At 42.2% G+C, this 27969-nt stretch overlaps 2 protein-coding genes across 2 annotated transcripts; one reads left to right on the top strand and one right to left on the bottom strand.

Moving 5' to 3' along the window:
* Positions 1-54: 54 nt before the first annotated feature.
* Positions 55-16959, top strand: LOC127008632 (protein farnesyltransferase subunit beta-like). Its single transcript, XM_050880910.1, has 9 exons — positions 55-241; positions 2767-2910; positions 3458-3696; positions 6035-6205; positions 13594-13723; positions 14185-14317; positions 15165-15276; positions 15404-15518; positions 16220-16959. Exons 1-9 carry the CDS (start codon positions 149-151, stop codon positions 16352-16354), a joined length of 1272 nt encoding a protein of 423 aa, XP_050736867.1. The 5' UTR covers positions 55-148; the 3' UTR covers positions 16355-16959.
* LOC127008631 (uncharacterized) lies at positions 16375-27917 on the bottom strand. The gene is made up of 3 exons (XM_050880909.1): positions 27753-27917; positions 27037-27095; positions 16375-23077 (listed from the first exon to the last, which is right to left on the bottom strand). The coding sequence occupies exon 3, from the start codon at positions 22065-22067 to the stop codon at positions 20076-20078; it is 1992 nt and encodes a 663-aa protein (XP_050736866.1). The 5' UTR covers positions 22068-23077; positions 27037-27095; positions 27753-27917; the 3' UTR covers positions 16375-20075.
* Between the last annotated feature and the right edge of the window lie 52 nt (positions 27918-27969).

The following is a 27969-nucleotide window of genomic DNA, read 5'->3' as shown; positions in this document are numbered from 1 at the left end:
CCTGATCCCTGGGCGTGAGCGCGGCCCCTGATTGGCTGACCGTGGCATCGCTCGCGCTGATTGGCCGCGCGGCGCCTTGGCTGCCGTGACGGGGGAGAGGCCGCCACACGCCCGCCGCGGGAGTCACTCCGAGACATTTGACGTGGGGATGGCGGGCCGGGCGCTGTGGTGTTCGCATGGCCAGACCGACGAGGAGCGGCTCAATGACGGGGGCGTGTCCACGGTGTCCTCCGTCGAGCAGGTGCGGGGCGGGGGGCGCCTGTCACTCAGTGGCCGCCCGCTGCTGGGCCATATTTTATTGGCAGGCTCTGGCGCTCCTCAGTGAGCCGACGACTGTTTTCAGCTCGACAAATAAGAGAATCTTGTGTAGCCATTTAATGAGCAGCACAGAAAACATGGATGTTTACTCACTCAGTTTACTTAAGTGTTGCCTGGAGGCCCAGCCATGGTGCTCCACAGTGTGCCCAGCCCTGGCGCCGCTTGTGTCGAGGACCACTCGGTCTGGTAGTGGTGGTTGTTGCCCGGCACTGATGGCCCGTCAGGCACTGCCCTCAGGAAAGCATCGAGACGTTCCCTGAACTTATCCACTTATCAGTTCCTTATGGTTGAAACTATATGTGTTGTATTAAGACATGGGAAGTTATTTCAGAGAGCTGGGTGGTCCATTTCAGAAGTTTTCACATTTGGATAAAGTATGATACTTTTCCATTCGGACTTATTTTTGTTTGAAAATAGTTTTGTAAATGCTTGAGCGAGTTTACTGCAGAGATCGCACTGAGCTGTGGCTGTTGAGACAAAACACTGCTCCATTGATCATGTGGCCATGGTCCCCAGATTGGCTGTCTCAACTGCAGGCTCTATTCATTTACTATAGTCCGTTTCATTCCGTCTGGCCACTCGCAAACGTAGATATGGCACCTGCGCAATGTGCGTTTGTGCATGAAGATCAATTTTATATTTTCAGTGATATATTTAAATGTTTGTGTATACAAAAAAAACTCAAGCCATCGTATATGAACCGCGCACAGAAGATTTTCATTGATAATTACCATACAAGCACACGAAGGAACAACTTGTTTATCAAACAGTATAGTCTGATCATACTCGAATGATCTATAGCCTTTCAGATACTCATATTTCATCTCATTTTAGTATAGGCTACATAAATTAAGTGACATACGACTCTGCAAGTGTCTATACATAAGGAATTTTGACATTCCATGTTAATAACATGGGTAGCCTAATATTCAAAATAGCCTTGCATCGCATTCAACAGTTATACTCTTTCATGTTATTTATGTTATTAATCATTATTTACATGCAGAAAATTATTAAGATATCCTTAATTTGCACTTGCAGAGCCAGATGTCTTTTAATATACCTGAAATGAGCAATCAGTCAAAGCATTTGAAAAAACACAGATCGTTTGAGCATGATGTGACTTGTGTTATTTGATGCAATCTTGTCTTTTCGCATGCTTATATGTTAGATTATCGATGCAAACGACATTTTTTTTTTTTAAATTTATACATAAATATTCTGTTGAAAAATAAGCTTGAATGTATCACAGCAGTTGATTTTCATGCATACACGAACTAGAAATGTGCAGGTGCCACATCCATCAAAATTCCCGCTCTGTTGGTGGCCAGACAGAATGAAACAGACTGCAGTAACATGTCACCACTTAACTAATAATCTATCATAGCTAATCTAGTAACTTATTGCTGCTAAACTAATAACCTATTGACACTAAGCTAATAATTTATTGTCTCTAAATTACAATCAACCCTAGACTAGAGCAAGAGCAGCCTCGTCGTCCTTGTAGACCCTTTTTATAAACTGAACATACTAGTGGACAGGGCACCCATCACAAGATGTTTTCTGTATATCCTCTGGCTTCAAAGTGCATTGTAATGTGAACCACAACTGTGTGCATGGCTGGAGTGACTTTCTATTGGTAAAGAAACATAACAAATGAGCCTTGATTGTCTGGCTTAGACTGAAGGGCTGAGAATGCAGCCAGAAGCACAGAAAGAGGAGTGTGGCAGCAACACTCATTTCATTCACTATTCACTTTCCAATTTCCTTAAACTAGAATATTTCCAAAAGGTTATGTTGCATGCTGATTCAATTTCTAGCCTCAGAATTATACAAACTTACCTTTCTATAAAAAATGTAGAGGGTCCATAAACACATCTTAACCCTAGCAACTTATTTTGCTAAACTAGTAACGTATTGCTGTAATCTGATAAGCTATCACAGATAAATTAACCCATTGCTGCTGATGTCACATTGGCACTGTGTCCTGGGGTAATGGGTCCTTACCCACCACAAACTCAAGGGCCAACGAGCATTGCAGCCATGTGCAGCTATGGCGTATGCCCTCAACTTTACCTTTATTACCACCAAATTAGCAACCTATCGCTGTAAATTGTCAACTTATCACTGCTAAAGATAGTAACATAACACTACCAAAGAGAAAGACATAGCCAGATTGACTCCAATGCATTTCATATCTGTTTTTCAGTGATAAAAATGTGAAAAAGCATCTTATTTTACACAAATGAATAGTCTGGGTGAAATAGACTTCCCTGGTTTTCTAAATATAGCTAATAGGCAAGACATGGATATGCCTTAGACCTGTATTGTCAGGATCTAATGCCAGTAGTACTATTGTAGGATACACTGCTGTAATTTTTATAATGTAAGTAGACAGACAACCTATTTGGATGACTCAGTACTCATAAGGGACCATTGTCTGCACAGGCCAAGGTAGAAAGAAGTGTTGGGGCCCTGCAGAGTTGCTTTTTGAATATAGGAGAACATGGAAGCAAGGAGCCCGTCTTGGAGCGTGAGAAACACATAGCCTACCTGCGGAGAGGGTTGAAACATCTTCCAGAAGGTTTTGTGGTGAGTTTTGTCTTTTGTTGCAATTAAAAATATCCTCTTGTGACTCTTGTGGCTTTATTTATATTTAGTTGACATATCTGCTTTGGAGTGATTGGTAAATTTATGATGTAGCTATAATTATAGTACAGTAGTAATTGGCAAAAATGTTTAATTATTGACTTATAAAAATAAATATTAAGCTTTTTCAGCACTCAAAGCAATAAACTGTTCACTGTGCTGTAGTTAGATGGTGCATTATAATTTCAAAGTTGCTGGTGGTTCCTTGACAGGCCAATAGTGTGAAGATGTAGCTGACATTAAGCAGTGGATTTAGAGGTGTTAGTAGTTGGTATAATAAATAATTTCCCCCTAAGAAATGTCTTATTGAATTTAGAATGCCTTCAGTGTGTTAAGTAATGATTGTTGATATACAGCGTGGAACAGCAGTACACTCTTTAGTTAGTTATCTTCCAATGTCGAATGCTAAAGTGTTACTCATATTTTAAAATCCTTATGTTGTAGAGGATTTTTATTTTGAACATTGTCTCATGTAATCATCATCTACCAGGTTCTGGATGCCAGCAGGCCATGGCTTGTATATTGGGCTGTTCATGCACTTGAGATACTAGATGCCAAACTGACGGATAGTGAAGCCTCTGCCATCATAGATTTTCTGAAGCACTGCCAGAATCCCACAGGAGGCTTTGGTGGAGGGCCAGGCCAATACTCTCACCTGGCCCCCACCTATGCTGCTGTTAATGCTTTGGTCATTATTGGCACCAAGGAGGCCTATGATGCCATCAACAGGTGGGTGAGACAGGGTGGGGTTGAGCTAAAACACTTGTCAACTTACACCTAAAGTTTATTTTTGTTTAGTTCTCTGATGTCCTTCAATGATCCACACTAGCTTTCATTCTCCCAATACAACTGTCTATGTAAATATTGAACAGCCCTGGTGACATCATATACTCCTGTTAACTTCTTTCCACCATGAAGTGCTTCAAGGCCAGCTTCACTAGGTTGCACAATCCTTTCCATGAAATACAAGCCTGGAAAGCATTTTTTTCAGTTCTCCAACCCTGATCTTGTGGTTTTTAAGTTATCTTCTCTTGAAAATTATAAGCAGCATTGTATATATCCTGGAATGGAGTGTAGATTTGGCAGCCACTAAGAAGTACTTCATGGAGAAATATTATCCAATATGCCAAGCAATTTTCATGAAAAACTAGTTTTTTTTTCGTTCAGCTGAGAATGGTGACCTCCACATCTGAGAATCATTTGGCAGGCTTGATGAAGAGAAAAATATGGTTGAGAATGAGCATGTAAGAGGGCATGTGATGAACTCAATCAGTGGTATAAGATCTGACTAGGGCTGTGTTATGAGTGGGGTCTCATAGGGATCAGTATTGGGTCCATGCTGTTTATCATTTATATCAATGATTTAGATACAGGAATTAGAAGTGATGTGAGTTTGTGATGATACAAAGATTGGCAGAGTAATTGAGTCGGATCAAGATCCTAGCATCCTTCAGGATGAACTAAACAGATTGTATGACTGGGCAGGGATATGGCAAATAGGGGAGGCGGTGGCAGAGTGGTTAGCATGCCGGCCCCGCATTCACCGTGTTGTCCATGACGCGGGTTCGAATCCGCCGCTAACCACCTGGGATTTTTCAGTCACCACTGAGTGGCCTAAGGCTACCCACATGCTTTCCTGAAGACCACCCATCAGCCCGGACTTTAGAAGAAGCTGTGCAAGTGAAATCAAGAATGAGCTCTCGGGGGCAGCATGAGCCAGTAATAATGGCGCCACTATAAACAATTGCCTGCACCATGACAGGCTCGGGCCGACCATCAGGCCCCTATGGAATAGCCTACTGGCGCTATAGGCCACATGTAAAAAAAAAAAAAAAAAAAAAAAAAAAAAAGTTGGGATGTGCATTATTCCAAGTGTAAGTAGGAACAACCCCTCAAATAACTGTTATACTTAAATGACACCCCCCTAAGCAGGTCTGAGTGTAAGAGGGATTTAGGGGTCTTAGTGAACTCTGATCTCCATCCAAGGGCACAATGCATTCAAACTAGAAATAGTGCAAATGGGGTACTGGAATTCACTTCAAGGAGCATAGGCAATAGCATCTCCGGTCATCCTCAAGCTATATTTAGCATTAGTTAGACCATCTCGATTAAGCAGATCAGTTCTGGTCACCTTACTATAGAATGGATGTCAAAATGCCAGAATCGGAAGAGAGGAGGATGATGAAGATGATTCACGGGTTAAGAAGCTTGCCATATGAGGAAAAATTTCAACAGTTAAACTTGCATTCTCTAGAAAGGGGAAGGGTGTGAGGAGACTTGATTGAAGTTTATAAATGGATGAAGGGCTTTGACCCTATATCAACTACTGTGATGATTTAGTTGCGCTTGAAATAACTTGGTGGTAGGCGGAAATTACGGACCATATGGAATATTTGACGCACGTAACGATTTCAACACATATTCTACTAAGTGTCTCCCTGGGGTGGCAATAGCGCTGTTTAATGGTATCTGGCACTTATACCCTCTTGTTTACCAGTAGTTAGGTGATTCTGGAAAATGATTCAGGTGTTATCGGTTTAATAAGGGGGATAATAATGTTCAGATGGTAAGAGAGGTGGGTAAGACACGTAGTAATGGGTTCAAACTGGATAAATTCAGATTCAGCAGGGGCATAGTCAAGAATTAGTTTACCAAAAGAGTAATGGATGTGTGGAACAGGCTTGGCAGTCATGTGGTGAGTGCCAATATGATAGTCACATTAAATTTTCTTTTAATAAATTCATGGATAGTGATGTTAGGTTTGCAGGAGCTGCCTTGTACTGCAGGCTTACCGGCCTCTTGCAAACTCCTTATGTTCTTATGTTATCAACTCCCTCATAACCATAGCCGAGAGAGAGCACTGGTCATAATACTCATTCTGCAGCTTTTTGATCTTTTTAATTTGTCTAAAGTGTAAAATAATTGCTAGGAGACATTTGAAGGCATGAAGCCACGGCGTATAAAAATGACTGACACCATTGTTTGCAGGTGGATAATTACACTTTTGTTTTATACATACCATATTTATACATTCCTTTCGGGAGTTCAGCACTGAAACCTTTTGCAGAGAAACCCTTCAAGAGTTCCTTTGGAGCATGCGCACAGAGGAAGGGTCATTCCGCATGCATGAAGGTGGTGAGGTGGACATCCGTGGTGTCTACTGTGCTGTATCTGTAGCACGACTCACTAACATCTGCAGTGAAGGACTCTTTGCTGGAACACCCCACTGGATCATAAGGTGAGGTGGCCTTGTAGGGTGCATCTTGGAAGTCATTCTTGCCTGCCTTCCATCATGTCGTAAAAAGTCATCACATCTCACTCTTGTCAAGTGACCGTATTAGCTCAAGTGTTGCATGTAATTACTTCTTCTCTTCTTAACTGTGCCAAACCCTGTCTAAACATTCACATCACTTGCTGTCGGGGTATAGGAAATAGTGTGTCAATGTAGTGTAGCTCATTCAACCCAGTAGCCGCGGGGATCGTGTTTCTTAACCCGTAAAGGACCAGAGGCGGCTATAGCCACTTTACCGGGCGAAGACCAGAGGTGGTTATAACAACCTTGATTTATTTTTACTCCAAATTTAGCAACTTTTCACTAATTTTTGTAATTCACTCATTGGGAACTCTGCCAGAGAGTTAGTTCGGCTGCTCTGTCAGTCTCTGGCTCTGCTCTCACCATGACCGCAAGCAGTGACATTGACTTCGAGTCCAATTTTCTGCTCAGACCTCAATGCCACATGTATTATGAGCCTGCTAACCACACACAATAGGGGCTGTAGTGCGTGGAGGGAGCTTTTATATATATATATATATATATATATATATATATATATATATATATATATATTATTATTATTATTATTTTTTTTTTTTTACAGCTAAGGAGACAGCTCAAGGGCGAAAATAAAAAAATAAAAAAAAAAAAAAAGGCCCGCTACTCACTGCTCCCGAACAGAGGTCAAAGGAGTGTCCAAAATCAGAGGTCAGTTTCGGGAGGAGAGGTGTCCTGATACCCTCCTCTTGAAAGAGTTCAAGTCGTAGGCAGGAGGAAATACAGATGAAGGAAGATTGTTCCAGAGTTTATCAGCGTGAGGGATGAAAGAGTGAAGATGCTGGTTAACTCTTGCATAAGGGGTTTGGACAGTATAGGGATGAGCATGAGTAGAAAGTCGTGTGCAGCGGGGCCGCGGGAGGAGGGGAGGCATGCAGTTAGCAAGTTCAGAAGAGCAGTGAGCATGAAAATATCGATAGAAGATAGAAAGAGAGGCAACATGGTGACGGAATTTGAGAGGTAGAAGACTATCAGTATGAGGAGGAGAGCTGATGAGACGAAGAGCTTTTGATTCCACTCTGTCAAGGAGAGCTGTGTGGGTGGACCCCCCCCACATACACATGAGATGCATACTCCATTATTATGAGGGCAGACAAGGCCCCTGTAAATGGACAGCAACTGTGCGGGGGAGAAGAACTGGCGGAGACGGTACAGAACGCCTAGCCTCGAGGAAGCTGATTTAGTAAGAGATGAGATATGAAGTTTCCAGTTGAGATTTTGAGTTAAGGATAGACCGAGGATGTTTAGTGTTGAGGAAGGTGATAGCTGAGTGTTGTCAAAGAATAGGGGATAGTTGTTTGGAAGATTGTGTCGAGTGGATAGGTGGAGAAACTGTGTTTTTGAGGCATTGAAGGACACCAGGTTCCTCTTGCCCCAATCGGAAATAATAGAAAGGTCTGTGGCTAAGTGTTCTGTTGCCTCCAGCCTTGAATCGTGAAGTTCCTGTAGGGTGGGTCTTCTATTAAAAGAAGTTGAGTAATGCAGAGTGGAATCATTGGTGTAGGAATGGATAGGACAGTTTGTTTTGGAAAGATCATCATCATTGAACAACAGAAAGAGAGTGGGAGATAGGACAGAACCCTGTGGGACACCACTGTTAGTAGGTTTAGGGGAAGAAGTGACCGTCTACCACAGCAGAAATAGAACGGTCAGAAAGGAAACTGGAGATAAAGGTACAGAGAGAAGGATAGAAACCATAGGAGGGTAGTTTGGAAATCAAAGATTTGTGCCGGACCCTATCAAAAGCTTTTGATATGTCCAGCGCAATAGCAAAAGTTTCACTGAAACGGCTAAGAGAGGATGACCAAGAGTCAGTTAGGAAGGCAAGGAGAAACATATCTTAATAATATTTTTTTTTAAATTTTTTATTTTTTTTTTAATATTTCTTCTAAATTTTAAAAGTTTTAACATTTTATCATCTTTATTTTTTGCAATTTTAGAATAGAATAATTTTAATAATTTTCAACAACAAAAATTTTTCTTTTAACAAAACTTACAATGACAATTTCTCATATTAAATTTACTGTCATTAACAAAAATAAATCCGGCTATTATCCTACCAATGAACAATCACTTGGCCTAATTTTTGCTTCAGAACTGCGTCTTGGCCTTATCTGGCCTGACTTGTATAATCACGCGCCTCCTTTTGTACTCCACGCCACCTCCTCGACATTTCCTCCCTCTCAGTTGTCAACTCGCTCTCTTCAACCCCTTGTTCTCGCCCTGAATGCTGCTTACTCTTCCTGCCTTCCGGCCACATCTTGCCTTGAGGAGCCTGCTGCTGACCAAATGGAGGTCATCATGCCTTGCCTCCTTGGTTGTGTAACACTGCAATGCCCTCCTGAAGATGGTGTTGGCGGGGTGTGCCCGAGGCCGCGCCCCCTGTGTGCGCATGGCTGGGAGAGGAACAGAGGGTCTGAGCTGGGAACTTGTCCTCCCCCTCTTCACCCCGTCCTCCCTCCACATGCAAAGATCAGGAACCGGGCCATTCCAGGACGAGATGTTCATCTCAGAGCATAGGCCCCATCCAGAGCTCCCCCCTCTCCAGCACCAGTAGGGGGCTCTCCAGAGAGGGCGCTGATGCGCCCTCTCGTCTCTGCTCGCCTCTCTCATGCTCTCCTGCGAGACTCCACAGTGCCGCACTCGGCCTCTGGGAGGCAGCCTGGACCCTCCTGGCTCCCTGAGCCGGCGCAAGTGGACACCAGCGGCCGGGTGCACCCGTCTGCCGTGAGTGGCCAGCTGGTCGCCGTCGTCCGTCGGCGGGGCGCCTCCATGGCCACACTCGCTCCCCTCTTTCCTCTCCCTTCGTCCAGAGTCGGCCTGCCGTCTCCCGAGGGAACCACCCGAGCTTCAGCAAAATGCATGCTGGGGCCCAACCTTTCACACATGGCAGAAGCTGCACGCCCTGCTAGCGCTGACTCGCCTGGTATGGCGCTTGCCTTTTGCGTGCCGTCGGGTCAGAGTTGGCCACCCCCATGCTGCACACATCAGCCCATCAACATCAGCAATGATTTCGACCAGGATCTTGGGACTGAATTTCCCCCCCCACCACACTGCACTGAACACACTACGCACCTGCAACACCACTGCACTCACTGCACTGACACTGCAATGCTGCACACGATCTCCGACCCGGCTACCCACAGTTGCTCCCGCATATCTCACGTCGTCCTCCGCTACTCCCACTCGATCCACTCTCTTCTTCTTCTTCTGCCTCTTCTGTGGTCTGGATCCTGTTCCCTCAGGGGGGGAAGGGTACAGAGGCGATGAATAACTACGAGGCCTTTACTTGGCAAGTAAGCCGAGAGGGCCTTACAGAGAACAGACACAGAGGGAAGTGCCCAGCTGACTGCGAGGGCGTGGAAAGTTACTCGCGAGTGGAACAGTTGCGGGGAACTGACTGAGCTAAACCTAACGTTTTAACTATTAAAACATTTCTTGTTACTCTACTCAACTAATGTGGTCTTTTCTCATATTTAAAGCTATTTTAATTAAAAAATAACCATAAATTTGTTTTTTTTTTTTTTAAGTTTTTTTTACACAACGTGCATATGGTTTTATTGTTACCTTGAATCCTCGACCAAATCACAAATATAGAACCTCCTGCTGCTCCTGCATGTATGCCTAAAAAGATTTCTTTTTTCTTTTTTTTATAAATTAGGGAATTAGAGCATGAGTGTGTGAGTTAGTTATGGAAAAAAGTCGCCATAATCGGCCCCCCCTTAGAAGCAAAGCGCCAAGACTGAAGAGAGAGATTCAACTAGTTGTGAAGTCTATGGCAAGGAGATCACCAGTAGAACGCCTATGCGGAACCCATACTGGCGATCAGATAGAAGGTCCAGAAGTGGAAGGTTTTGAATCTTCCAGTTAAGGATTGATTCAAAAGCTTTAGATAGACAAGAAAGTAAAGCTATAGGACGGTAGTTTGAGGGATTGGAACGGTCACCCTTCTTAGGTACAGGCTGTATGAAGGCATACTTCCAGCAGGAACAGGTCTATCCTTAACTCAAAATCTCAACTGGAAACTTCATATCTCATCTCTTACTAAATCAGCTTCCTCGAGGCTGGGCGTTCTGTACCGTCTCCGCCAGTTCTTCTCCCCTGCACAGTTGCTGTCCATATACAGGGCCTTGTCCGCCCTATGGAGTATGCATCTCATGTGTGGGGGCTCCACTCACAGCTCTTCTTGACAGAGTGGAGGCTAAGGCTCTTCGTCTCATCAGCTCTCCTCCTCATACTGATAGTCTTCTACCACTTAAATTCCGCCGCAATGTTGCCTCTCTATCTTCTATCGATATTTCCACGCTGACTGCTCTTCTGAACTTGCTAACTGCATGCCTCCCCCCCTCCCGCGGCCCCGCTGCACTCGACTTTCTACTCATGCTCATCCCTATACTGTCCAAACCCCTTATGCAAGAGTTAACCAGCATCTTCACTTTCATCCCTCACGCTGGTAAACTCTGGAACAATCTTCCTTCATCTGTATTTCCTCCTGCCTACGACGAACTCTTTCAAGAGGAGGGTATCAGGACACCTCTCCTCCCGTATTTGATCTTCCTTTCGGCCACCTCTTTTGTTTCTTTTTTAGGAGCAGCGAGTAGCGGGCTTTTTTTTTATTATTGTTTTCTTTTTTTGTGTGCCCTTGAGCTGCCTCCTTTGTTGTGAAAAAAAAAAAAAAAGGAAGGAAAGATAGATGTTGACAGGCAGAGGCGAAAGAGTTTTTAAGGACAATAGGAGGCACTCCATCAGGTCCATAAGCCTTCTGAGGATTGAGGCCAGAGAGGGCATAGAAAACATCATTTTGAAGAATCTTTATAACAGGCATAAAAGAGTCAGAGGGGGGATGAGTAGGAGGAATATGCCCAGAATCGTCCAGAGTGGAGTTTTTAGAAAAAGTTTGAGAGAAGAGTTCAGCCTTAAAGATAGATGAGACGGCAGTGTTGCCGTCAGGACTGAGGAGTGGAGGGAAAGATGAAGTGAAGTTGGAGGAGATGTTTTTGGCTAGATGCCAGAAGTCACGGGAAGAGTTAGAGAAAGCAAGGTTTTGGCATTTTCTATTAATGAAAGAGTTTTTGGTTAGTCGGAGAATAGATTTGGCACGATTCTGGGCAGAAATGTAAAGTTCATAATTAGCATTAGTTTGAAGGCTCTCGTACCTTTTGTGAGCTGCCTCTCTATCATTGACAGCACGAGAACAAGCATGATTAAACCAAGGCTTTTTAGCGTGAGGAGTGGAGAAAGAACGTGGAATGTATGCCTCCATTCCAGAGAAAATCACCTCTGTGATGCGCTGAGCACACACAGAGGGGTCTCTATCCTGGAAGCAATAATCATTCCATGGGAAATCGGAAAAGTTCATCCTCAGATTGTCCCACCGAGCTGAAGCAAAATGCCAGAAGCATCGCCTCTTCGGTAGGTCCAGAGGGTGTACAGGAGCAATAGGACAGGATGCAGAAATAAGATTGTGATCGGAGGAGCCCAACGGAGAAAACAGTTTGACAGAATAAGCAGAAGGGTTTGAGGTAAGGAAGAGGTCTAGGATGTTGGGCCGGTCTCCAAGACGGTCGGGAATACGTGTAGGGTGCTGGACCAACTGCTCTAGATCGTTGAGGATAGCAAAGTTGTAGGCTTGTTCACCAGGCTGGTCAGTGAAAGAGGATGAAAGCCAAAGCTGGTGGTGAACATTGAAATCTCCTAGGATGGAGATTTCAGCAAAGGGAGAGTGGGTCAAGATGTGCTCCACTTTAGAGTTCAAATAGTCAAAGAATTTTACATAGTTAGTAGAGTTAGGTGAGAGATAAACAGCACAGATGTATTTAGTAATAGAATGACAATGAAGTCTTAGCCAGATGGTGGAAAATTCTGAAGAATCAAGGTTGTGGGCACGAGAGCAAGTGATGTCATTGCGCACATAGGCGCAACATCCAGCTTTGGATTGAAATTTAGGATAGAGATAGTAGGAGGGAACAGAGTAGAGATTGCTGTCAGTAGCCTCAGAAACCTGTGTTTCGGTGAGGAAGAGAAGGTGAGGTTTAGAGGAAGAGAGATGGTGTTCCATTGAATGAAAATTAGAATGAAGACTGCGAATGTTGCAGAAATTGAGAAGAAAGAGGTTCAAGGAGTTATCAAGACACCTCTCGGGTCGGCAGCCAGAAGGGGAGTCCTCCCTGGGGGGATTATAGTCTGGCTTGTGTAAATAGAGCTCGGGGCACCCATTTTCATTATGACCTAGCCATGGCCAAGCAATCAAAACGGATGCATGGAAGGCAAGAGGCTGTTCCTGCCAAAATTCTCTCCTTTTCAACTCGCTGTCTCTCCATAACCACCGCATATAGAGACTTCTGGATGGCATCATTAGAAAGAGGAAAACTGTGAGGACAAAGTCCGTTTCATTTGCTCGTTTATTGTAGGTTAAGAGTAAGGAGTGTTTGACTACAGGCTATTTTAGTTGTTAAGCGCTGGAGGGCCGGTCCTGGCAGCAACAATATTACCACTTCTGCCAGTGAATTAATGAGAAAAAATCACCACTCATGCAAATCATTATATTATATCAACGGTTTTGTGATCAGTTTATCTGTCTATTTATCTACATCTTCAACACCCTGCTCCCTCGTGGAAACTTCCCTCCAGGGTGTGGCCACGGCAGAAGTGTCTCCATCTCTCCCTGTTCTGGCACTCCCTCTCAGCACATTCAATCCTGCTACTTCCTACTCTCTTGCTCCAATACTCACTCACCCTATTGATCCATTTCACAGGTGGTTTTCCCCTGACACCCCCTCCCTCAATCCTTCCCTCATACACTCTCTTCACGAATTCATTCTCCCCCATTCTTATCACGTGTCCAAACCATCTCAGTGCACCACGCTTCACCCACTCCACACTCCACTCCTTTCATACCCATACCAAACTGCTCATACACACTTTCATTACTTTCTCCATCTCATCGTGACACACCACATGCACCTCTTATATAACTAACTTCCACTGCATGTATTCTCGATTTCTGTCTTGCATTCCATGTCCATGTCTATGACGTATGTGACAGAGTTGGCAGGATAATACTATTCCTTATTCCCCTCTTTACCTCCATGCTCACACTTCCATGGATCAGTTTATGCATTCTCTTTTTTTGGGGGGGTTATGTCAAGACAAAAATTTGGCCCGTCGCTGGTATGCGGTAAAGCCACAAATTTGGCCCATCACTGCTACCGGGTTAACTGAATCATTTCTCATTTATATAGAGTATTTTGAGAAAGCGGGTTGGATGGTAATGAGATTCATTCAAACGTTTTCAGATGCCAGTCCTACGAGGGAGGGTTCAGCGGGGCACCGGGCATGGAGGCTCACGGGGGCTACACTTTCTGTGGTCTGGCTGCCCTCACCCTTCTGCATGCACACCACCTCTGTGACACACCGTCCCTCCTGGTGGGTGACTTACCTCGGTCATTATTTACATTCTTACATTGGTTTAGGGCTCGAGCATGATTCAGTACAGGTTTCAAACTACATTTCTTTGTTGGTAAATAAATCCTCTATTAGAGCAGGGAAAAATATAAAATGTTAAAGACAGCTGGAGTGCTTTCTGAAAAGGTAACAAAATGAGTCTCTCTGTACCAGTATTCTTAAAGCAAAAGGTTTTCAATCATAAATATTTACAATCTACAGCATACCTGCTCATACCTGTGATGAAATTTCTAGCAAACATCATATGAGGAATAGTAATTGTTGAATATTATGTATTTTATTTTGAGTTTGCCATTTCAACAGAGAAACAAATGCGATACCATTAAAAGGAATTGTAATTTTTTCGGAACTTTTTACTACTCCTTGCCATGTCCCTCATTATCTATTTTTTTACAATGATTTTTTTCCAATGCTAACAACAGAGGTGGGCAGTAAATCGTCAGATGCGGTTTGAGGGCGGCTTCCAGGGGCGCACCAACAAACTAGTGGACGGTTGTTACTCCTTCTGGCAGGGTGGCCTCTTCCCCATCCTGCACACCCTGCTGGCTCAGGAAGGTGGGTTGACTCCTCCACCTGAACGTCCTTATATCACTGTCATAGAATTAAATCTTACTGGAACTTATTAATCAGATAACGGAAGCTTCTGTAGTTTGCAGAGGATAAAACTTTATTAATACGTGCATTATCAGTAAATATTCTTGGTAAAAACTTACCTTCTTGGTGGTGGCAGTGGCGACACCATGAAAGGTGATGGTCTCATAGGGAGGCAGTGTGAGACGGCCTCACCCCCTTGCACTCTCTCCTCAAGCTAGCAGCCTTCTCACTGCATATTTTTTACTTGGAATTTAATCTTTACCATCACTGTTGAATGATTTAACACTTTACTGGCATTCTTCAAGTATTTTTTTTATGCTTAGATGCACTTTTTCCAGCAAACTGACTGCATACTTTTAACATTTGATTTGAACTAAATATTAGAATGTTAGTACAGGAGACATTTTCAGGACACCTGATTTTTACCACCTGCTCAACATTTTGGCATGCTGTGGTAGTGAAATGCTAATCTTCTAGCTTACCATATACATAAACATAAATTAAAAGTGTATGATAGTTTTTAGGAACACTTATTTCCATTGTGATAGTCATGTAGGATCTTGGTTTATTTACATTGGAAGGGCCAGACCACTAGGAAAACAACTCCAGGGTAACATCCAGTCAGTATCCATTAAATGTTGCATGGACTGGGGCACAAGTAAAAGTGCTCATAGTCTGTGTTCTAAACCAAGTCCTGACATGTGTAGGTATAAATAAAACTGAATAGTCTATTGTTTGCATTGCCTGTAATGGAGCTGTACCTCCATCAGATCTTACCAGAGCATTGAGTCAGCCTTGTATATTGCAGATGCCCAAAACTTGAGTGCTGAGCACTGGATGTTCAGTCAGGAGGCACTGCAGGAATATCTGTTGATCTGCTGTCAACACTCCCGAGGTGGCCTGATTGATAAGCCAGGAAAGTGAGTTGCTTATAATCAGAATGACAATGGATGGATTGTTAATGCTAATGCAAGGTGGAGGCATTAGAGCTGCACCATATGAATTGTGTTATAGTGATGCAAATTGACTCCAAACTTTTATTTTCAGGGGACCTGATTTTTACCACACCTGCTATACATTAAGTGGCATGTCAGTAGCCCAGCATTTCACTACCACAGCAATACATAAAAAGTGTATTGTTGGTCATCCCTCCAATGAACTGGTAAGTTGGAATGAGTAATCTTTGGACCGGCCAAACATGTACACACTCATGAGTCATTGGTGTTTGAAACAAAGCCAATTGAGTGGTGCTTGTCTAGTCAGTCTAGCTTTGGCTGCCCTACTGTAGTGAACTTTCAGCTCATATAACAAACAAAACTTGTTATATGAGTTTAAAGTTTGCTATTTCCTGTATTTCTGCATATAACAAAGTTTGTTTGTTATATTAGATGAAAGGTGAGGCTTGAAAAGAAGAGAGTGGACGTGTTTACATACAGGTAGATTAAGACAGACTGACAAGACACGCACCACCTGGTTGGCTTTGTTTTCACTGCCGCTGACCGACGTACTTGTTCATGTTTGGCCAGCTCAAAAGTTTGTTTCATGTGATATGTTCGGAGGGTTTACTGCAACAAATGTTTAATGGTTCAGACTACTTTCTGTCAAGTGGGAAAAAGTAGGGCTAATAAAAAAAATTAAAAAAAATGGGATGATGGAAAATGAGTAAGGAAATGGCAAGTGAAGGATAATGTGATAGTGATCACTGACATGCATATTTGTAGAAGTTACTGGGCACAGCAAGAGTATGGATGCAATACAGTACTAAAGATTTCTATGAGGTTAGTGATCAGGACATGAAATAGGGCAACAAAAGTTAACATAATGCATAAGAATTTAGGAAGTAACTTTTCTCTCTCTTGGCAGGTCCCTGTGCATGCTTTGTACAACGTGGGTGTGGAAGCAGCTGTCATGGCCTCTCAATATTTCAATAACTTACCTGTGCCTCGAACAAAGCCTTGCAAGGGCCCAGAGGGCAGTGGAGAAAAAGGTCAAACCTAAGGGTCACTGTGAAAGTAATGTTGTCCTTTATTGTAAATATTTATTAAATAATCATATACATAGTTGTGAGGTGGGCTGAAGATTCACAGTGGCTTATTTTTCATTTACAGTGTTTTTCTTCTCTTCATTTAACAAGTTGTAATATTAAAAAGATCTCTTCACTTAACAAATTATAATATTAAAAAGATCTCAATTCTTAACTGGGAATGAAACCTTTGTGTTTATGTCTTAAGTTCTTATGTGGATTGCAAGTTTGTTAGGCAGAATATGTAACACCTATGGAAAATACAGTGCTGTAAAGTTACAGCTGGAGGTTTCAAGATCATTGCATACAGTAGAATGTCGCCAAGAATGTAATTGGCCCATTCATAGCAGGGCCTGTTACCACCAGAATTTTTATTTAACTTTAACTTCAGTAACTGATGCCTGAACAAGAATACTGGTTCTACAAGGAAACCCTTTCGTTACCTTTGTTGAACTCTTGCAGGTCATGTTAATGTTTAAGTTTAAAGAATGTTAATGTTTAAGTTTAAGGATGTTGTATTGAATTTCAAAGTGTAAGGTCAGTGCTACATGCTGGAGAACATACATTTTTTGTAACTGCATTTTTTTTTTCTTAACATGTATGACAGTTCTACAGACCACTCAAGGGTCCTAACAGTAATTGCCTGTATATTTCTTAAAAAATACAGGATTGCCAATAATGTCTAAATGGTGTCTGAAGGTCATTATGAGTGAAAACTTTAATTGCATGATATGCAATATAATTGGCTCAGGGAGTGATGACATCACTATTTTTAAATCAGATGGCAAAATAACCACACCTTCAGAAATAATACCCATCTAACATTAATTTATACTAGATGCTACAAAGCAAATTACAGCCAGGAATGAAATGTTCAGAAGATGCAACATCTCATGTTGGCTTTGGCCATAATGGGATTTCACAAGGTAGATACAAGCCTGCATTTATGTGACATTCACTGGTCATGTATACCACAAACCGATGCAAACCTCAACACCTACGAACAATGGTAAAGGTGGGTACATACACTATAGCTGCATGTGGTTATGGTGCTCATCTTCAACCTGTTGTCCCTTTGAGCCTGTGATATGTTACAACCAATTATCCTGGGACACAGGCCAATGTGAAATCCAGGATTGCCAGTTTACCTTCCCCAGGTACCCATTAACTGACCATTTACAAAGGGGAGGATGAACAGCTGGGTGAGCTGCACACAGACTGCCTGGGCCAGGATTTGAACCTGGGCCTGTGGAGCGATAGCTAGGCATGTAGACCATAGCCAGCAGGTACTGTGTTTGGACATTTGGCACCAAAATACAACTCGTATTCTGGAATCCTGAAGTAGAAAAAGAACAGCTCACTAGGAAAAGTACCTCGTTGACCATTCTCTGGGTGGTCGCGTGTGATGCTGCGTGTATAGCCAATACTGTCTAATGGTGAATCTTCCGTATGAAGCTTTGCAAGACAGACCGAACAAATGGTCTGTAAGAACTTAAATGAATCCAGGCGCTAAGTCTACAGTCTTCTAGTCCATCTATATCCTAACCATTATTCTATTTACATTTTTTCAGAGATGGCCAATAGCTTGTGGCCTTTGCTGTTGTTCAGTAAATTCTCCCTACCCATCTCATACCATTATAGATCAGCATCATTCCAACTGTGAGAAGTAGCTAACAATTACTTATCTGAAGAGAATTAGCTTTAGTAAAATGGTCTGATACAGAACTTTTCAATGAAAAACCTGTCATGAGTTTACAATGTAGAATGGAGAAACATTAATAATAGATTCACATTCTCAATCCCTGATTTTCCCCTAAGTATTTCTCTCCAAGATGTCTAATTATTTATACGTGCTTTGGTTACATGACAATAGGTAATTGAGGTAAAGTGACCATCGACTACAAACCTGTAAGGTAAGAATCAGTTAGTCACAACCCAGGACAAAAAAGAGGAGAAATACCTTTGTAAATTATGTAGTTGATGCAAATTAATAAATTTTTCCATCAAAAATCATCAGAGATAAGTATTAATCAAAACCATACTCTAAAAATGGCCTGTGTTTAAGAATTATAGTGAAAGTCTGTTCATCTAAATTAAACTTACATGAAAAATTACTGAAGGCAGGAAATTATGAGCTCAAAAACAATTGGTCTTGAAAAAAATTAGTCCCCTTTTTATGCTGTGGCGCTGAGGTGGCCAGCCTTGTGAAAAATTTGCCGCGCTTAGTGAATGTTAATTTCAACAAATTATGCCTTGTGCAAGTGAGAGTATATTTAACGATTTATGGACTACTGCATAACATCTAATTAGCAGCATACACATTTAAGGTGTAAGCAAACTATCCTTATTAATCTTATATACTAGACAGTGTGGCTAAGTGGATAGCGTGACAGCGCCGTGTTCAGGATGACGCGGGTTCGCGCCCCGCCTGGTGCCACAAGCTGGGATTTTTCAGTCACCAGCGAGTGGCCTAAGACTACCCACATCAGTGGTTCCCAACCTTTTTGCTGTTGTTTCCCCCTTCATCAACTTCAACCACCTGGGTTTCCCCCTTCATGTAGACAAGGAAAAAAGTAGCCAAAACACGAAATTTACTTGCTTAATAACACAAATAATAGAATAAATAAATTGTAGCCAAACACAATATTTACTTTAATAACACAAATCAGTCAATCAATTTCTCTTGACGCCTCGTTTCTGCCGACTAATTGCTAGTAATTTATATTTCCTTCAGGTTAAATTTCCCCCCTGGAATCATAAAATTTCCCCCAGGTTGGGAAATGCTGACCCACATGCTATCCAGAATACCACCTATCAACCTGGACTCTAGATTCCAGGATGAAAGATGAGCTCTGCGGGGCAGCATGAGCCAATGCAATACGGTGTCACTATAAAACACCTGCCTGTGCCACAACAGGCTGGGGCTGACCATCAAACCCTATGAAGAAAGCCAACTAATGGCGCCATGGGCTGCCATTCGTTGGTCAGAAAATATTGCCAGTCCAAACAGGCACAGGCTTGCTGCTTAAGGTTTTAACACTATAAGGCCATAATGTAAAGTAAAACTCTATGACGATTGACTTTCCATTTGACTAAACAGTCAGAAGCTGAGTCCTGCCAGTACTACAGGAAAGCAAAGAAACACATCACCCATCAGATTAACCCCATTTGTGCGGTGATGCTTGTGTCGGCATCATAAAGCCCACTAGTCTGCCATATAAGCAACAAGCTTTTGAAAATTCACAAGACTTTGTTTTGATCTGCTTGCCATGGAAAATAACTATAACTATTACTGCTGTTATTACAATCATATTTACAAATGATGAAACTATTTCACAGGAAAACTGAATTTATGTGTAGAGAGAGAGAGGCACAGGTGTAATGAAAACAAAGGCGTTTGAAGATGGATTACTGCATAATAATCGATTATTCATGTTTTATCATGAGGAGAGTGACACATGCTATGTAATACAGGACAAACTCAATTGTAAAAGCCATCCATAAATCTTTAGAGTAAAATCATGGCAATAACAAATAATCCTATTTTCTTCACTTTTATAGTCATAAATATATACTAATTTATGTATACACCTACAATATTATAGTCTATCAACTTTCAAACATATTAAATAAGGTCTACTGGATGTCAGAAGTAGCTGGGGCATGTTGGGAGATATATTGACATTGAATCAAAATTTATTTATGGTCAGCCATCCTTATGGTCTCCATCAGTTGTACGACAAAAGCCTTGTCCTGGGGGGTATACCTGGATAAGAATCTGTCCTCCATGGATATCAGTTGTGTGTAGCTAAGGTCTGGCTTCTCATCTTTATTCCTCTCCCATTCCACTGCCACCATATCTATCAGGCTCTCCAGCAAGAATACCCGAGCCATATTTTCTGAGCCAAGGTCAAGAGTTGACACTACCACACCATAAGAATCTCTGCCCCCTAGCCAGCTCTCTAGACAATTTTTCTTATGCTCTGGTGTATTTTTAATGGACCACATCTGAGGGTGGTGAGGTTCGCAGTTGAGATGACTGTCACAGGCTCTTCTCCACACAGGATAGCTAATATTATGCACCCACTTGAGGGTGTACCCGAGGCTCTGAGTTAGGGACAGTTTGGTGAGGTCATGACGTTCTATCACTTCGTCACTCAACTCTGGCATGAAGCGGGCCAAGCGAAGGTAACTCTGCTTGATCCAGTAACGATGTCGCTGTACTTGTATGAAGTGGTTACTCAGCTGAAATTCATCCCATAATAATTTGACGATCGCATCATCAGAAATTATTGAGACACATGCGTCTCTGCTGGAGGAAGATTCAGCTTTGTAGTCCTTTTCCTCAAATGCTAATATCCAGTCAACATGGTCACTCTTTATCTGCTTCTCTTCAATGGCCTTTTTGAGGATTAAGTGCTCTGCTCGCTTTCTCAGACGGCCATCCCAGAATTCTATAACTGCTTTGCAAAGCATGATGAAGAACGAGTTGTCCAGCACTTCCTTACTTAATGCTGATGTTCCATCAGTGCTTGCATCCCCCAGCTTGACAAACCTACTCTCTTCTTTCTGTTTTTGTATTTGAACCTGGGTTGCAAATGTTCCTTGTTTTGGTGGTGGTACTGTGCTCATTATGGCTTGCTCTCTTTCTGTTAGGGGAATATTTTTCCAAGATGTATCAGAGGCAATAATACGTTCAATTAAGTTGCTGATGACTAGATGTTGCTTCTTTGTGTACCTACTTAAGAACTTGTCATCTATGTAAGCAAGTTCCCTTGTTAAAATGTTTTCATCCTGACCCTTCTTTCTCTCCCACTCAACACCAACCATGTCTACGTAACTCTCTAACAAGAAAGGTTCTGCAAAATCTTCTGTGCTCAGATCAAGGTTGGCTATGTCAAGTCCATAAGGACAACCTGTGTGGAAGTTACTGGCACCAGACAGCCACCTGCGGAGCTTGTTATGCTTCTCTTCAGGTGTGTTTTTTTTGCTCCAGGCCTGGGGGTGGTGGGGCTCGTTGAACAGGTGAAAATCACAGGCCTCTTTCCAAATTTCATGGTAGGTGTTATGAACCCATTTCAATGTGTACCCAATAGCTTGGCTGAAAGCATACTTGCTTAGATCATGCCTTTGCATAATCTCTTCTTGCAAGGATGGCAAGAAATCTTTCAGGCGGTAATAACTTTTCAGCACCCAAGAGCGATGACTCTTGACTTGAGAATAATGCTCCTTTATATTGAACACATCCCACACTAATTTAATTATGGCTTCATCTTGATTGTCTATGAGCCATTCCTCATCTGGCTTAGCTTCCTCCTCCTCCTCTTTGTGTTCCAGGGCATGGACCCACTTCAGTAAGTTCTCCTCCAAGTAACCTTCCTCGATAGCTTTCTGCAGAATCAGGTTCTCGGCATGTTTGCGCATCCTGGATGACCACAGTTCCATCACCAGCCTTGCAATGGCTAGTGGAACAGCTGTTGCTTCCACTTTTTCCTTTATCTTGGCCTGGGCATCAACACTATTCCTTTCCCGAGAATGGCCTCTGCCCCTGCCCCCGCCATACTTGTAGGAACGTTCTCGTAAACGCTCCTCTTCGCGTATCTTACATATTTCTATGAGTTTAGATCCCTTTTCCTTCAAGTGCTCAGGCAATACGCACAAAATCAAATTTATAGTATCAGTTTCCATATTTCAGTTAATTTTTCTAAAGTAACTGAGATGTGATATGAAAAGCCAAGAGGAACTTGGAACTATGAAAAATAAATGTTGGATCTGCTACAGTGGCTAACACACCTCACTTAAATCTGTAGTGGCCTAGCTTTTGATCTGCCCTGGTTAGTTGCTGAACAGTTTATTTCTTGTAGGTTAGCATATAAACATCTACCTCAATAAAGTTCAAGGGACAAAGTGTGGTAGCCAAATAATTGCCCCAGGGAAGGGACTAACATCCAGCACAGGCTTAACAGCCGAGTATCAAGACTAAGTGCTGGGCAATATATACAGAACAAGTGGCGTGCATTCACGAGTTTACTTTGATGATTACTACCACCTAATAAAACTTAAGGGCAACACTCCATGTGAATATGATGTTGATGCTGGTGGTGTCTTGAAAGAAAGTTCTAAGAAACTACCTAACTATTAATATCTTAACTGTTGGCACCTTGGTTGAAGGTCCTTGGCTCTCAGGTACTTCCAAGAAAACCACTCTTAGCTACCAAGATATAACAGCCACTGGCTTGACTGAAGATCCTTGGCTCTCAGGAACTTCTCAGAGAAACCTTGGGCTTCAGATTAAAGTGCTTGTTTTGATTGAAGGTCCTTGGCTCTCAGGAACTTCCAAGACATCTAATCACAGCAGTCAGGTTTCAGGATATAACAAATTTGTCTTGAATGAAGATCCTTGGCTCTCAGGAGCTTCCAAGACAACTAATCATAGCAGTCAGGATATAAAAACTGTCTTGATTGAAGGTCCTTGGCTCTCAGGAGCTTCCAAGACATCTAATCACAGCAGTTAGGACATAAAAACTGTCTTGATTGAAGGTCCTTGGCTCTCAGGAACTTCCAAGACAACTAACCTTAGCTGAGTCATCTTACAACCAAAGCTCCTTTAGCTCTTCAAGACTTCTGAAGTGAGCTTTGATGTAGTTGCAGGTGCAGCCTCAGGATGTCTCTTCCCTCTTCTGTTGCAGATGCCTTGTCTGGAAACAAAAATAAAAGCTTAATACATAATGCATGTAATTGCATTTACCTAGTGTGCCTGTGTGATTTACCACTGTCTGACTGTGCTATAGACTCGCCATCACCAGCCAGTACCCTCCCTGACTGAGGTTATAGCTCACAAGTGATGTATCTCTGGATATGGCTGAAAGCTCACACCTACACACATCCAGGAGGTGGTACACAACCCCGACTGTGTGTGTGTTCATATCTTATATAAACTTGTGTTGGGCCCTGGATGAACCTGTAACAATAACAGGCAGAGGGGAAACTGAGCAGACCTGAACACATGGTGGAGAAGGCAGTGGGAGAGGGAGAAGGGAGATTTTGGGGAATCAACTGACTGAGCATACTTGGCTTAAAATGACCCACAGGAAAAAAAAAATAATAATAAAATAAATAAATAAATAAATAAATAAAATCATTAAAGCAAATTTTTGTTGTGAACGTTCATCAAGCAAGGTTAACGTGCGCGCACACACACACTGGAAAATACAATACGGGCACTGACAGATGAAATAAAAAATAATAAAAAGGTAATATTAACAGGAGACTTTAATTGCAAAGAAGTGAAATGGGAAAATTTTGTAACAGGGTGGTGAAAATACTTGGGGAAGTAAACTATTAAAGCTGGTAACATAACCTGATGACGCAGGGGGTGCAAGGAGTAACGAGGTTGAGAGGGGATGACGAACCATCAAGAAGTTACCTAATTTTCACAAAAAACATGGAGTTGGATGAAGGAGCCCCTTGGGAAAGAGCAACCATGAACTACTGGAGATGAAAAGTTTGGAAGGATGTGAATATTGAGAAGAGGCTTATAAGGAAAAAAGGAAAAACTACGCTAAGGCAGTTTACATTGGACTCAAGACTTTCTTTGGTGGGGTAGAGTGGACTGATATGAAGAGGAGTACTAATATTCAAGAGAAATATGACTTTTTTTTATGAATATTTACAACAGAGGAATAGAGAGGTATATGTTCCATTCTACACAGTAAAAACTAAAGGAGAGAAAACATGGTTTGGATGGAGGTGTGAGACAGCAAGAAGAAATAGAAATAAGGCATGGAGGAATTTAAAGAAAAGACCAAATAAGAACAATAGGGACAAATAGTAAAAAAGCAAGAAATGATTATGTGAAAATAAGGAGAGAGGAGGAAGCTGAATTTGAAAGAATAGTTTTTAAATGTAAAGAACCAAAAATGTTTTATAAATTCGTAAACGGGAAGTTAAAAAGAAATGAAAAAGGCTAAGGCTAAAGGAAAAAGATGTAATCTACAAAAAGGACAAAGAAATAGGCGCACCTAACATTACCAAATGTCAGGTACAAACTTGGCGGAGGGACTGTTTTTTGGGCGCCATTAAAGGTAACGGCGAAAGAGTAGCTAAGCTGGATATTTTGTTTTTATTTATTAATGATCCACGAGACATCCTAGAGTTAAATCAAAGTATGTGCTTATCTTTGTATTTATTCATACACACACTGGTAACATTTCTGTGGAGTCTGATTCACTTATTAGAGTGAAATTCTATTGTGATAAACAGTCACAAACTTGTGTCACTAGTAAAAATGAAACTAGTAATTTAAGTTTTGCCACCCTGAAATATACACAAATAGATAAATATGAAAGCTCACGAAGTCACAACAAGTGACATCACCTGCTTTGCGCAGTAAAAGTATGCTATTTTAGGTATCTGACACCTGCAATACGGCAGGCTGCTGCTGCCTCGGCCACAGATTATTGCCAGATTGTCGTACTCAGCCGCTTATATTCCCCGACTTCCTGCCCCAAAACTGTCTTCTGGGCTCCAAAAATGAAACTAATTTATAGTTATCGTTAAACGAGTAAGATCCTGATGTTTCTTGGCAATAGTTAGGCGTCAGAAACCGGTAAATACTATGCTCTGAATACGACAATCTGGCAACGGCAGCTATACGTATTTTCATATTATTGTTCTGTTGTTTATTGAATGTTGTGTTCAAGAAAAAGAATACTCATAATTTTAGTTATTCTTTATGAAATACAAGTATAACATTACCTTCTTTAACTTAGGAAACGTCCTGAATCCTGGATCAAGAGCAACAGATGTGGTGCAAGAGAGAGAAGGGTGGGATGATTGTGTATATCTCGATTTGAAAAAAGCTTTTGACAAGGTTCCGCACAAAAGGTTAACCTGGAAACTAAAGCAGTGGGGAGGAATGGGCGGAAAGGTTATCGAGAGGATGAAGGATTACTTAACAGGAAGAGATAAGGACAGTGATTAGAGAGGAGAAATCAAATTGAAGACTAAAGCTTGAATATGCTGCAGTTGTGTGGTCGTCTCACAAAAAAGGATATCAGAAAGCTGGAAAGGATGCAGAGAATTGCAACTAAAATGGTCCCAGAACTCTCAAATATGACGTATGAAGACAGATTGAAGGAGATGAACTTGACACTGGCACAAAGAAGGGAGAGAGGAGGTCTGATCACGCTGTATAAGTTGATAAATAAGTTTGATGAGGTGGATAGAGATGATCTCTTCATAACTGCGAGAATGCAGGGGCTGAGAGGACATAGAAAGAAACTTAATAAAAGAACCTGTTTGAGTGACTTTAAATACACACACACATGAATATCAATGTTTCAGACAAGTGGCTGCTACAGTTACTGTTCATTCCTTTTCCCCTCACCTCAGCCATTTCAGCTGGCGGTGCGGAGTTACAAATCAAAGGGGGAAGGTTACATTATTTGGTCAAAGTTGGTTAGCAAAACAATGAGGTACTAAATTAATTCTTGGCAGGTGTCATTAATGATAGTCACAGGGCCCACAAAGCTTGAGCTATTCTTTCAATTATCATAAATTACCTGTGTTTCTCTGGGACTTGCAACAATTACACTTCAATATAAAAGTGATACTATTGTTAATAAAAATGTAGCTGATCATTCACATTATTTTATTTATTGATAAACGAGAGAAAATAATAATGCTGTCCAGCAGCCTCTCTTCAGAATCGTTCTTGCATGATAGATCTGTGAAATCAAGCAGAGAGCTTATAAAAATATTATTTACTTTACATTATATGCCGAGTACCTGCTTTGGGTGCATCAGTGTCGCCTTCAGCGAGATTTATCAAAAACATTTAGGCACCAGGCATCTCAGCAGAAAGCGAGCCTCCTTTGTTTTTTGTCCATGTGTCATTGGCTTCCGTTCAATAGTGTTTCCCTCCACCCACAACTCCTGGCTTTAAACACCATTGCCTTTGACCTGCCCACGCTCCTGGTAGAGGCAGGTATCCACCCAAGGTCTTGGTTCATCTCGCACAACAACCAGTAGTCACTTGAGGGCGGAGTATAATATGCTGGGAGTGGAAGCCAGTGACCTCACGGAGACACAAACACCTGGCCTTCCTAGTGTTGGGGGTGGGGTTGTCGAGATGCCTAACTGGCCTCGATGCCCTAATGCTTTTGGTAAATTTCACCGAAGACGACACTGATACACCCATGGCAGGTACTCAAACAAATATTGTAATGTAAATATACTTTTTTTTAGAAGTCCATGATTTTGCAGGGCTTTCATGCAAGAACGATTTTGGATGAGGAGAGGCTGCCGGAGAGCAATTATATTTTCTCTCGTTTACCAATAAATAAAACAACGAGAATGATCAGCTACATTATTAATAATAATAGTGTCACTTATTATATTAAAGTGTAATCGTTGCAAGTCCCAGAGAAACACAGGTAATTTATGATAATTGAAAGAATAGCTCAAGCTTTGTGGGCCCTGTGACCCAATACTTGCTGGCTGGCAACTCTGAACATACCTCATTGGCTGTAACTTAACTACTTATCTAAGAAAAGTCATTCATTCAAAAGTAAATCATTGTATTTGTGAATCTTTATATAAAATATTGACTACCTGTAGTACAATACCTTAGTTCTATGAAAACTTAAAAACTTACCATGCAAGTAGTGCCTCAGGCCAAGAATAAGTACTGATGAGCAGGTCCCACTGACAATTCTGAAAAATGAAAATTCCATTAGATAGTCAGTTAATTTTGGTATAAAAATTAAATATGTCGTCACACCATCTTCCTACCTCTGTCTATCTTGGGCTGCCTTGCATGCCAGCAATGAATAATGCAACTAATACAGCAAAACCTTTAAGTTCAACTAGGGTGGAGGCATTGATGACTCCACCAAATTGCTGACAAGCCTGTGAATGTGCTGGTGCGGGACGCTTTGAGGTTGGTGCGGGGGAGTGAAACCTTGGGCAGTGTGGCAGGAAGTGTTTGGCGTATCAGGCTGTGTGGCCACCATGGGCAGTAGGGTAAGTGCGCAAGACCTCCTCTATTTAGAACACTGATAAGATTAAGGTCGCCAGTAAAGCCACTATTCCACACGGGGGAGACCCAACCCATAATAAAAGTGGGGCACACAAGAAGGCCCTCAAACACTACGGGAAGGCGGACACGAATAAAAGTGGGACACAGGAGGCTCTCATGACACCGCGGGAACACGAAGGTAGGACAACAATAACTGCGGAGAGGCTGGCACACAACACCCAACAACGTCCTGGGGTGGGTTTCATCAAAGTTCAAAAGTCCTTGGAAGTGTGCTCAAGGAGTCGGCTGCTAAAGCTTTATGATGTGGTTCAGGGAGAAGTAATAACACATACCACGCTCACTCAGTTGTCTTGATGTTGGTTGGTCAGGAAAACAACGGATAGGTGCTGCGCAGATCACACACACAACCACCCTCTCTCGCAGCCACTCTCGCTCTGGCACGGTGGGCGCGGCTAGGCGGCTCTGCAACGTCACCGCCACGTAGGCAGGGTGTGTTGAGAGCCGGCGAGTCCAAGATATATGCCGCGGATACGTATGTCGTATGCCTGG

This window comes from Eriocheir sinensis, chromosome 38 (genome assembly GCF_024679095.1).
Source record: "Eriocheir sinensis breed Jianghai 21 chromosome 38, ASM2467909v1, whole genome shotgun sequence".
In the NCBI taxonomy this organism is placed as follows: domain Eukaryota; kingdom Metazoa; phylum Arthropoda; class Malacostraca; order Decapoda; family Varunidae; genus Eriocheir; species Eriocheir sinensis.
Note: the sequence above shows the minus strand (reverse complement) of the source record. Positions and strands in the feature narration are given on the sequence as shown.